The 13,353-nt window shown below is 37.4% G+C and overlaps 1 protein-coding gene across 6 annotated transcripts in view; it reads left to right on the top strand.

The window, feature by feature from the left end:
- Positions 1-13,353, top strand: part of astn1 (astrotactin 1) — a 339,194-nt gene that overhangs the window by 97,214 nt on the left and 228,627 nt on the right. For all 6 annotated transcript variants that reach the window (XM_011486590.3, XM_011486589.3, XM_020710964.2 and 3 more), the window contains 2 exons: positions 5,154-5,238; positions 9,888-9,962. In XM_011486590.3, the coding sequence (XP_011484892.1) occupies positions 5,154-5,238; positions 9,888-9,962 (160 nt within the window). The remainder of the gene's footprint in view (positions 1-5,153; positions 5,239-9,887; positions 9,963-13,353) is intronic.

The raw sequence follows: 13,353 nt of genomic DNA, 5'->3' as shown, positions 1-13,353 counted from the left end.
CTCCTTCGAATGATTTATGTGGAGCTGCAGCATCAGAAAGCCGTGTTTTTCAAAAAATATTCAGATGCAATCAAAGTAAATGTTGTTATTTTTTTTATGCTCCCACTGATGTTACTTATATTGTAATTTAATTTTAATGAGAAAACATCTACCACACTTGAATGAGTTGTGTAGCATACATCCAATATATTGATGACTATCTGTGTACTTTTTAAACAAGCAGCCTGTGGTGCTTATTGGCCATGCATTTTTCCCAGCAAAAACCCCAAAACAATCCCATGAAAGCTTGAAAAACCAGGGGTTGTCAATCTTTACCACCCAAAAAGCCATTTGGATCAGTTTCCCACAGAAAGTAAAACACAGAGGGCCGCAACACCCGTTGGAAAACCCGGTGTTTCTAGTGGATTGCATAATTTCACTCGTTTTTAAAGTTCGTGAAGAGATGGTAACTTTTTTGGATCCTCTGTCATTTCATTGGGTTCCAATGAGAACAACCTATTTCCTGCGAGGCCACAAAACTAGCAAATATGTCGTAATTAACAAGCAGTTAATCCTGCTTCTCCAATAGATTTATGTCCACAAACTACTTTTTTTCTCCTCTGGATCGGGATGTTTTTGGAAAAAAGCTGTGTGTTTATACTGGAATGTCTTGCCACATTTGAGACTTTGTTGTCTGCTAATTCCTCATTATGTATTAGTCATACTGCTAAAGTTGTTGAAAGCAAACATATCTGTTAAAGTTTTAATTAAAAGGAGAAAAAAAATTGCCGTTGCACGCTTTCCTGAAAAGAGAACGAATAAGAACTCTGATTCATTTCTCGAACTGCCTCTCTGAGCCTGTTTACATGCCAACAACAGTCAGATAACTGAGACTAGTTGGATATTTGCATATTGTCTATTATTTATTCTGGTATACAGCACTTTGTATTACCTGTTATAAAAAAGGCAACATAAATAAAGATTGAAAATGATTGAAATAATCAGAAAATCATGGTCAACATGGTTTTCTAACCTGATTTATTTTAGAGATCCACATTCGTACATAATAACATTTCCTGAAAAGCCTCCTGGTACTTTCAGAGCTTTTATTTGTCTGGTCTTGGTAAACATCACGACCCCAACAATTACAGCCTTAGCTTTACTAAAGGGGAAACTAAAGTGAATGCAAAATCGACATGTTGCTGCTGGTCTCTGTCATTTGTGTGGAAGAAACTGCAGTTTTGTTGCATGACCAACACTATTCTGGTGTTCCAAGTAACTTCTGTCTCCTGCATTTGGTTTTCATATGAACTTATGTAAAACTACAAAAATATATCAACTAAATGAATAAAAAATGTTAAGAACTCTCTGCTTTTCTGAGGAAAAAAAAAGGCTAGTTACTCTGATAGTTCATTATCTCATTACTGCCACTATCAGATAGGGCAGATCAGGTCAAGTTCTCTTCACCAAAGAGGTTCAAAGCTCTGTTAGAATTGGACTGTCATTACAAAAAGAAAACATTTAAAATATGAAAAAATTTTCAACTTAAGAAGAAACCAAAATAAAATTCTTAGAAACCTTTGAACAAAAACTTTCAGAGTGTTCAGCTTCTTCTAAACTAAGAGGTCATCTTGTCTCTCAACCCGTGGTGAGCACACAATGCTTACAGGTTGTTGAAGATTCTGGTTTTACAGTAAACACATTGAACTACTTGGAGACATAACTCAGCTGATTTTGTTGCAGAGAAAAGCCGCTTTGCGCTGTAATGGAACACTTTACAGATGCAAAATGTTTCAACATAGATCCCCTAAACAAAGATTGAGATATGGCAAAGAGACAAAGAGACTGTTATTTAGGTGTCACTGGCGACAGCTCTGGAGTTATAAATTAAGCCTACTTACTCCTGCAGGCCCATTCAACTATGACAACAACAAAACAAAAAAAAAGTAGGAAAGCATATTCCGCAGTATAGCGTGCACTGGTATACATATATATATATATATATATATATATATATATATATATATATATATATATATATATATATATATATATATATATATAATTCTGGTTTCATCATGTGATTTTATCCCTTTCAACAGAAGACACAGTACACAAGAAGAAACAAAAAAAATATAAACTTCATTCATCACAGTTAAAATATAGGGATCTTGTTATTCGATAGCCATAAATTATTTGCGTGATAATAATGTTCAGTTTTGTCAAGGGTGTAGCACACACATGGGGGCGACGGAAAATGAGTATGTGGGTTGGAGGATATTGCGAAGGGGCTATAGATAGCTTAAATCCAATCGGCCTTTTTTTTCCCAGCTAAAGGCAGATACTGATGAAAACTGAGATGGGCTGTGACAGTATCAGTGGTGCTCGTGCGAGACATTAAAGAGGGGCAGCAGATGCCATTGCACACAGTACTTCCCTTCCTTCCCAGCTCTAAAGGTGGACTGGGCGAGCGCTGATGTTTGCAGGCTGTGTTCACCACCTTCTCTCACTGCCATGTGTCTGCTATGGAGGTTGTGTGGGACTTTAATAAGATGCAGAAAGACAGACATGTTGTCCCTCTGGAGATGCATGTTCCCACATCAAAACATGTTGGTTTGATTAATGTGACTGCATAATAGATCAATGTAAGGATGTCTGCTTGATGAGCTGAATAATTTTGTGCAGAATGACACAAGACGGCAAATACAAAAAGAAATCCAGACTTTTACATGGGGAAAAAAAGCTGTCTACACAAAATGTTATGGGTTGCAAGCTTTTAAAACTAATCTGTGCATTTAGCCGCAGCCTAGTAGACCTAAATAAACTACGAGGCTTGTAAAGTGGCGAAAATGTAGCCGAAATGCCAGGACAATAAAGTGTGAAGTTTAGTGTCTGGCTCCGTGCCTGGATATTGAGCAATTAGAAAAGGTAACACCTTGAAAGTGTAAAACAAGTTTGAGCTGAGTGCAATGACCTGAGAGTGCAGTGAGAAAGCAATTAAAGCAAGACGAGTCATTTAGTATTGCTCTGCAGCTGCATAGCAAATCTCATTTGCTGCCCAGGAAGCCTTTTTTCCCCTCCTTTTTTTGGAATGCAGTTAATGTGATTTTATCAAATCAATAATATAAAATTCTCTTTAAAGAGTTGGCCATAAGAGGTAAGAATGTGTTATAAAAGCTTTTTTTGTTTTGAAAATAGATGGAATGCATATGCAAAAATCTTGCCTCAAGTGGTACAAATGATCTTGAGAACGGACTAAAAATATTTTTAAAGTTTTGAAGTGGCCTAACCAGTCACTGGATTTTGATCCCAACAAGAATCTGTGGAGGAAACTGAAAGCCCATGTTGCCCAACGATAGCACTAAAACATCACAGTTCATGAAAGAATGCACCAACATGGCTCCACATACCAAACCTGGTGAAAAACATGCAGGAAAAATGTGACTGCTATTTTGCCAACCAGGGTTACATTACAAAATAATTAAGGTGTACAGTAATCCCCCCGTATTCGCGGGGGTTACGTTCCTCACCCCCCCGCGAATAACGAAAAAAAAGTTTTCACACAGAGTCAGAACCTTTTTCTGCCGTTTGGGTTCATTTCCAGAAGCTGAAGATGATGCAGGGCGTTTGGATGGCATCTTAAACGCCTAAACAATACTTTACAGTAAAGTACAGAGTAAATCATTTTTAAAAATTCGCGGAATGAGCGCCGTTCTGCGTCTCACGCTTGTGACGTCACGTCATCTGCGCCCACCCGCGAATGGGCGGGGCGCAAATATTAAACCGCGAATGGGCGGGGGATTACTGTACTGTTATCAAAAAGTGTGATATCCTGGATTCTTTTTTTGAAGTGTACCCATGATAATCACTACAGTCTTCATCTTTTTAAGTAAGACGACTTGCAGAATTGGTGACTGCCAAATACTTTTTGCCCCTCTCCAACCCCTATTTGGAAGCTGAGAGATTCTTAACCTTACTATAATAGCAAGTAATGAGCTATAAAGGAAGAAATGGTGCAAGCAAATTGTACATCATTCACAAGAAGACTATTGAATGTGATATCTCCTAACCTGGCAGATAGTGACAGTTGACCTTTTCCATTAACAAGTGGGCATAAAGCCTCGGGCCTGTGCTCTTCACTTGTCTCCCATGAAGCATTAGGCGAACATGTTATACATGTTACCGCAGAGTAACCCTCTGAACCAAAGGTACAACCCCATCAATCATTTTGAGCAAAGTCAGGCCTGACATTTCTCCTGGGAGCTGACAGCAGAACAATGAGCTGATGCTAGTGTTTGTTAATAACAGGCTACACTTATCGGCACGAGGCAAACACAGGACCACGAGTGTTGCTTTTGTAATGCTGGTGAGGTTTTGGACCTTGGAGAGTTGAGTGTTCTTTGTATCTGCATGTACAATCTGACAATCCCACATGGAGTTCTAAATGAAGGGACAAACAGGTGTTTTCGTGACTGCATGCTTCGGTTTAAGCCAATGCTGCCGTCTATTTGGATTTGTCAATTTTTAGATATCTTTACTCATCGTAGCATAAGATACTTAAATTATGGTTGATCTTATTACTACTCTTTTTTGGCAGATTTTTCCATGAAGCTAGTAGTTTCTATACTTGAGAGGACTTTGCTTTAATACTACTATTTCAATGTTATCCTAAATAAAATCATATTCTGACTGCAATGCTACCATATAAACACATTTGTTTTAATACTTTCTCCAATGGAAGTTGATGCAGAAAAGCTGTATTATCATTAGAAAGGTGGGAAATAAAGACTGCATCTGAAGAAGCACAGAAGTATTTTCTGATGACTACCCATCGGCTGACACATTGTGCCAAATTATTACATCTTCCCTACTTTTCAGTTGTCCAAGTTGACAATCAGTGGTGGGTCATTTAGGATTTTTTCAGTAAGATTTAAGGAAAATACACCTTCTGCTGCAAAGCATGTGTATTAGGCTTTTGTGAGAAAACTCACAACTGTGTGGTTAAATATTTGAGTTTTTAGAGCTTTAAATAGTTTGGAAGTGTTTTATCTTTGTTGGCTTTTGGACATACAAAAACAGGGACAGAATGTCAGAAATTCTTCAGAAAAAAGTCCAAGAATGGTGCTCAAAGCAGAAGCAGTTTACCAACAATGAGTTGTCATTTCTGCTTGCAGGGGAATGCCTGTGTCTAGACGGTTACATGAAGGATCCAGTCCACAAGCATCTCTGCATCCGCAGTGAGTGGGGACCTAATCAAGGGTAAGTTATAACTACCTCATGATGTTGTGCAATAATTTATTGTGCCACAGCAGTGTCAAAATACATTTTTTTTTATTGTTGTTGAAATATGAAATCACAAATTAAAGGATTAGTTGGGATAATTCAAATTGGTAAACTCCTTGAAATCTAATTTCATATTTGTTCAGTGATCGCAATGGGTCATTAAATAAATATGTATCAGTTTTTCGCAAAGTTGTGCTTTACACAATAATTTTACAACGTAGAACATCAGAATGCTTTAGGTTTAATGGTCACTCAATGGCTTCACTCATTAAACATTTACCTCTGGCTCTAAAACCACTAATGTGTCTTCAACCAAGACTGACAACACATCTAACTTAAGAGCTTCATTTGCTATTAAAACTTTAGATTGGAAAAAAAACATAAAATAAATTAAAAAATTGGACATGTTTTACCAGATACTCATTTTGTTTTTCTAACTAGTATAATTTTTCTTTGAAAAATGTTTTTCATAATTTAAATTAACTTTTTTTCGCCACACAATAGTCATTTGGATTCAACTAAACTAAAAATAAAAAATCACCCAAAAAAGCAGCTGCTAGCCAATAGCTTTTTTGATCTGTGGTAAATATAAAAAGTTGATTTGAAGAGCACTTTATATTTCAAAACTGAATGAAAGTTGCTTTAATGGGATTGAGTCTGATGCCTAACTTGATTTCCTTGTGTAAAAAAAAATAAAGTGCAATTTGATTATGGTGATCTGAAGTTTTCTTTTGACTTGACTCGCCTCAAAAGGCCTTGACCTTTGACTTTAGTTACAATCATGGTTCAATTTACTTTCTAAAATAAAAGTTTTACCCTTCTTTATTAAAAAAGAAAAAAAAGAGTACAGCTTTTTAACTTAACTAAACTCCACATCGCAATGTAACTTAATAAAAAATGCTTTACCCTAGGTCAGATTGTAACGTTATTACAGTTACTGTTATTTTCTGTTTAACCTTCATTCACATTCAGTAAGCACTTTCTGAAAAATACTTGTTTTATCTCACTATGATTATGATGTGAAAAGTAGGATTTCACAAATATTTGACCTCAGTGCCTAAAGTCAAAAAAGAAACAGATGGCCTGAGGATTGCTATTTTTTTTGTTTTGTTTTATTATTTGCTATCTAGTTCTTATACCCAATATAAAATTCAATTAATAAAGCACTAACCTGAATGTTCTGGCCCGTTATTTTATCACAAAGACATTTTACATCGCTTGACTTTTAATTTTTTTAGAAATACTCAAAGGATTTGGTAGAAAACCTATATTTGATTATAATAATATGACATGTGGTTATGTTGTTTTTGCACTTAGCTGCAAGTGTTCCTTTGCTGGACAGGACGAAAAAAAGTGGTGATATTTAGTTTGGTCATATTCGTTAAAAAAATAATGATTTTGCTACGTAAAGTACGTAACTAGGGTTGTGCCGATGGACGATATCATCGTCCATCGTGATGGGTGACTGACATCCCGATGGAGAGACCACCATCGTGATGCCACGCCCCCGCCACGTTGCGCGTCGACACCATAAGCCGCGGTTACATGTACAAAATATCTTGATGGGATCAATGGTCGGATTAGAATCCAACCGTGTAGATGGGCCCAGAAAAATGTTTTCAGAATATAAAAACGTTCACTAAGGTCACACTTTCCGTCGGAATAAATCATTCGCACATGTGCAGTAGGGTTTGAAAACCGGAAGGATATAAATTCCGCCGAGCGGCTTTTTTTTTTTCAAACTTTATTGAATGTAATAATTCAATACAAAACAATGTTAAACAGCGCCGAGCGGCTATATACATTGACATGTCAGCTCGGTAAAATACGAGATGATCTTCTAAACATGCTTTTAATAATGTTACGGTTATTATGAAACACCTGTTCGCTCATCATTTGAATTTTAATCCGTGTGGTCAGTGCTTTTTCTGAACGAAGCCAGGATTAGCAGTATGCTAACACGGCTAACAACATTAGCTTTGGGTGGTGCTGCTTGCTGGCTGCACGTAAACATGTAAGAATAACATCAGCCTTTATTTAGTTGGGACACGACTGGAAACACAAATCCGCGTGATTGTTTGAATGTTTTCTAAGGACTGAGCGACATTTCTGCTTTGAAGCTCAAACCGCTGTGTGTGCTGACGATCCGAGCTGTGCTCAGACACACACTTTTAGACCCGGTTCTGAGTTCTGTAGCCCGTTCCCCTAGAGCTGCGGGACGGATCGCAGTCTTAAATCTCCCACACATAGCGCTCATGTAACAAAGCACCCCCCCCCTTCCCCTCAAACACAAAGCTGTAAGTCCGCGCTCCGCCGGTCCACTTCACTAGTAAAGTGCGGGAGTGGACCACTTCTTTTCTATTTTGTTTGTTACTTTTTTTGTTAAAGTCACTTCCCTCAGTTTATACTGGATCATCGCGGATTAGTCATTAGTTGGGAAATAAAATGAAAAAAGCAAAAAAACGAATAGCAGTTATATAAGAAGGAAAAATGTAGAAATACCCCCCCCCCCCCCCCCCCCCCCACGATGTCATCGTCCATCCCGATGGTTGACAGCAAACATCGTCAACGGCCAATTTAAGGGACATCGCCCAACCCTATACGTAACGTACGTATGTTTGGCTTTTTTGCTGAAATTTTCACATTGTGTCACCTCTACGTGTTCTACTCCACCAAATACAAACTATTTTTTGACAAAAGATAATTCATAATTGCTTTATGTAAATGTCATTATCCCCTCCAACATAGCTTTGATATTACACTCCTTGAACAATAGCAATCCTCGTAAACCTGAAAATTTTAACTGATTTTAGTTTTCAAAAGCATTAAGATCAAGTTTCTTTGGATAGATAGCATCAAGTACTTAGAGAGCATAAAAAGAATAATAGATAGTATAATAGCTAATGGAAATCATTTATTTTATTGAGGGAGCTATGCTTTATTTCAAAAGTCAGCTTGTGCACTTGGTCAGAAGCCATGTTGTAAAGTCTTGAAAATGGCCAAGCTCTTTTTCATAAAGTACATGTTATGAAAGGAAAATGTGCCCTGAATGTTCATGTTGCTTATGCTCTATCGTCTCTTAGAACTGAAAGTTATAAATATTGCACAATTCTCTCTTTACTATTTTCCCAAATGTAACAATCACAGCAGCCTTTTGTACCTTGAAAAGTCATGGTAAAGGCCTTCACTGTTTAATCAAAACTGGCACGAAGGCTTTTTGACCAAATGTCACTTTGGGATAAGTTGCGGATTGAAGTGGTTGAAAAAGCTCAAGCCAGCTCAGTCAGGCATTTTCAAACCTCATGCACCACAAATGCACGAAGTGTGGAAGGGCTGCTATAGCAACACAAAAAGAAAAAGTAACACTGTTGATAAAGGAAAACCCTTCAGGATAGAAGTGACAATCCTGGGTTAACGCCACCGACAGTAGATGAGAACTTGACTGAGTGAGGTTGACATCCCCCATAGAAAATGAGTTACGTCCGGCTCCAAATGGAGTCAATTCCATCGCCAATTTTTTGCAATATGGACAACAACGTGTTGGAACCACACGTCTTCAATAAATAGTGGTCTGGATCAGTCTGAGGAACTGTTTCTATTTGGGGGTGAACTGGTTCGAAAAAGTTCCAAAAAGTTTTAACATTTCTTAAACTAACAGACCTAAAATAAGGTCTTATGGGGCATTAAATTGAATAAAGCTCTAATGGAATTAGCCCTTTTTTATTCTATCAATTCAAGTGTAAAAGACAAGCACTATCAGCTTAGTGGAACCACTAACAGCACATTAAGTAAGCTAAATCCAATCAGAGAAATGGACGATTGAAAAATCAGTACCTTTGTTAAAGATAGGCTTTCAGCATCTAATGGTGTATTTCCATGCGTTTTCAAACACACACCTTTGTATGTAGTGTTTTTCCTGACCCACTCTGTTGCTGTATACCAGAGGGAACATCCTCGAATGACCTAAAAGTTTAATGACTTCAATGCACGGCGTGAATGTGTCTCTCCTCTTCTGGATGTTCTTTGTGCTTACAGTAGAGCCGCAGTTATTTAGACTGACATCGGGCCCCTGTCACTTCTCCTCTTTACACTTTCACTCTGCAGACTGTTTAGTCCCACAGCTGCCACTTTCCATTAATCTCTATCATTCTCCCGCTTACTTGTGCCGCTTTTCACCGAAATCGTTCCCTGATGTTTTTCTTGCTCCTCCTTTTGTCCCCCTCACCAAGCGTCGGCACGTCTCATCAGTATCTGTTATTCAGACTTTTTCCGCATCTCTTTTTCTTTCCACTCGGGCTCATCCTGTTATCCTCTCTTATCCCCGCCTCCGCAAAATATGAGATGTGAGCCAAAGTCAAATTGGATGTCAAGTGGAGCAAAACACATTTTTCAATCAGCATGTTTAGACACAGCACACATTGTAATGTTTCTTGTGATTTGTGAAGCTTTGAAAGAAAGACAAAGGTAGATTTTGAGACATGCTTTTTGGTTTCGGATTGTTTTGTTTAGGAGGATGGGTGCTCTAAAAAATTGAACACTTCTCTGGCTTTGATTCTAATGCTCAGTTTTATTCTCTCCTCTTTTTTTGTCTTCTACTCTGATCTCTTGTTTTTTTTTCATGCAAGGCCTTGGCCTTACACCATCTTCCAACGTGGTTTTGATCTTGTAATGGGAGAGCAACCGTCTGATCGCATTTTCAGGTAAGGAAAACTTCATAAAACTTCATTTCATTCAAGTATAATGCTTTTTTTCCCCAACCCCGCAGTCAAACGACTTGTTAGAACTGCAATAAACACCTTTGATTGTCTTTATTTTTAGAGGAATGTGAGCCAGCATTCAATATGTGGAATTATTTATGCAGATGATTAACTCTTTTACTTCCAAAAATGTAAGAAGACACACTGGGTTTTCATTTTTCTAAGATAATGAGGTTCTCTTTGGGCTTTTAGGCCTAGAGGAAGACCAAAGTGAATGTTTGTGGTTGTAGTGAAGGAGGTCATAAGGTTGGTTGGTGTGAGTAAGGATATGATTAGATGGAGGCAGATAACTTGCTGTGGTGAAACCTCAAAAGTAGAATTTAATAGGACACGTACAGGATTTCGCCTTTTTTAATTCCACCTATGAGATATTTTTTCAAAAATTAGCTCAAACAAGGTCTTTTTCCACAAAGATTCCACACTTTTAAAGTAGATTGATGCAAAAATAAAAAACCTTAAATCTTTAAAGACCCACTGTGATAGAAATTGTGTTTTTGGTGTTTATAACATATTCCTCAGGCATTTTGTCTTTTACATGATGGAGGACATGTATAAAGAAAATCTCTTGGTGTTTCTTCATTCAAATTGATGTGAATCAGGAACAGATGAAAAAAATGCAAGTAGGCGTGGCGTAGAACCTACAACAGCATGCTGTTTCACTCCATTCTGATGCATGCCCTTGTAGACGAATAGATCCATCTACATTTGTTGTATGGGAAGTATTAGGTTGGGGTTGTGAGAGCCTGTAAGCTAGCAGGAGTGTGTGTAAACAAATGGATGATGGGAGGTTGTGCAGAGCTTACTCAACACCAAAGGTTCTGCCCACAATTCAGAGGTAAATTTCTTATAAACTACTGTCTCTCTGCAGAAACTATGTTCTAGAAAACAACACAGGTTTCTGGATTTTGGCTAAAAAAGGCAAAATCATAAATGAACGCTTTTACAATAGATCAAATTATGATTGGAGTGGGACCATAAAAAAATTCTGTTTAAACATGAAATATAACAATAATTTTTAATATTAGAATTCATTGATGCTCTTCTCTTTTTCTTTCATTTTACTTCTAAAAGGTAAAATTAATCTCTAAAATCAAAACATTTAAAGATTTGTCAATGTGACCCGTACTTATTCCATTCACAACACCTCAAAAAAAGTCTGAATGGAGCCCTTGACCTACTCATTTTAAACCCTTCATGCCTGAATTTATATCCAATGATAAAAAAAAATATATACTCTTAATTATTATTTTTTCTGTTCAAGGTAAGGCAAAATTAACTGGAGCCCTGGATTTAAGTGTATCTTATGAAATTAGTGACATATGGTGAGAAAGCCTACTAACTTTCTAAATTTTCCTATTGAAGATCATACTTATTCCATCAGTTTGTGCTAAATATTGGTAATAGAAGGTGCCTGTAAGATGTGAATTTACCCTTCATTCTAACCTCAGTTTAACCTACGGTTAGATTGATTAATGACAATCTTAGATTTAGTGAAAAGAAAGGCTACTACTTTTAGTATAGTCAAGGAAACGGTTTCTCAAGATTTATTTTTTTTAAAGCAAAGCATGGGGATGTCTATAATTTATTCATGTTGATCTATTCTTTGTTAGAAAACAAGCTGTAAAACTGCAAAGATTTGCTTGTAGTTTGTTAGTATGAATTTTATTCTCCATCAAATAGAGATTTAAATATAAAATAGTGCTTAGATATTGCAAAGAAAATCCCCTGACTGGCTCAGAAGAACGACAACAGAATGTTGTTGTTTTTTTCAATTAAGATCCGTGGTACACAACAGTCTCTTTTTATCAATCTTTCTTCCCGCCCATTATCACCAACATGCTCAGCCAATAAGATGAAGCAGAATGCAGTTGGTGACATGACATAAGGAGTCTCTTGAATTCTTCTCCATATGCCTAAGCTCTGTCACTTTTCTGTTCACAGGGATTTATCGAGCTTTCCCATACCCCTGGTAAAAGCGCAATATCAAAAATTAATATCACTGGTTTTAATTGTTTGCTAAAGATGTCCTGGTTCGATCTTAGGTCAGTGAATTGGATCGAATCAGATCAATTAAAAATAAACCAGTATCGACTAGGAATTGTGTCGTCAAGCCACAAATAATGATATGAATCAAATTCAAGTAAACCGTTACTCCCCTACAAACTGCAGTAAATGTGCTACTGTGAGCATTTTGGATTACTCTGAATTTAGTCCACAGATCAGACTTTGGGGAGCAGACAGGAGGCTGCATTTTGATCTCCAAAGAAAACTGTATCCTCTGGTACTAAAGGAGAAGCCTTTTCTCTGCACAGCTGAAGGTTTCTAAGATGCAAGATCTTTCTCAGATATCTGTCCAAGTATTTCCATCTGTACTCAACTTCAGAGGACACCCTTCTGCTAAATAAGACAAATGCACAACAAACAACACAGCCAACCTTTTGTTTGCTTAAGCAGATAGTGTCATGCGAAACACAGGTGGTTGCATGTAAAATTTAGGAGCGGCTTGGCGTTCACACAATAACCGCCACAGAGGCTTCCTCTGAGGACCCGGGAAATGTTTTTCTCTGAGAAGTCGGTCTCTCGTGGGACGCCTCGTTGTGTTTTCTACCCATATTTCTCCTATGAACCAAATAAGTCATCTGGCTGGATTCAAGTCTCCAGTTGTCGATTACAAAAAAACCCTTGTTAAATGGATGCTAATGTGTCTTGTGGTCACCAATGTACGTCACACAGCATCACTGGGATTATCATCACTGCTGTTAAACATGCTCCCACAAGACCTGCTGAAGGGAGCTGCAGCAACAGTTTCCCAAGGATTGACAGAAAAAAATGTACTATTTAATGGTATTTCCATTTATTAGCAACTTGCTGGAACCCTGAGTTTTTTAAGTGAAGAGGAGCGGCAATGAGTATTTTGACTTTGACACAAAAGCTCTAATTAGCTTGATGTATCCGAATGTTTAATATCTGCCGTGGTTTAATCACCTATTTCTCAAAGTGTCTGTAAGTGCATGAACCCTGCTCAAAATTCACTGCCCTTTCATATGCTAAGTTCATTAACTGGTAATGGAACAAGTGAAAATGAAGAAATATGTTTAGTCTCCAATAAAAGTGGTCGTTAACGAAATACTCAACGATTTCCTCTCTTTTTTTGCTTTATTCCAAGTCAAATATGTATTATTCATCAGTGCTAATAATGCGTTTGATGCTAATCAGCATGCACTGCCTCACTTACAGCTTGAAGAATTATATTTCATCTTCAGAGCGTTTAAAGATTAATGCTACTCATTGTATTGCAAATATAAAGTGCTTAAAAGCCTTTGTTCCAGACATC

Source organism: Oryzias latipes, chromosome 17, assembly GCF_002234675.1.
Source record: "Oryzias latipes chromosome 17, ASM223467v1".
NCBI classification, from domain to species: Eukaryota; Metazoa; Chordata; class Actinopteri; order Beloniformes; family Adrianichthyidae; genus Oryzias; species Oryzias latipes.
The sequence above is the reverse complement of the archived record's forward strand: the minus strand, read 5'-3'. Positions and strand labels throughout refer to the sequence as shown.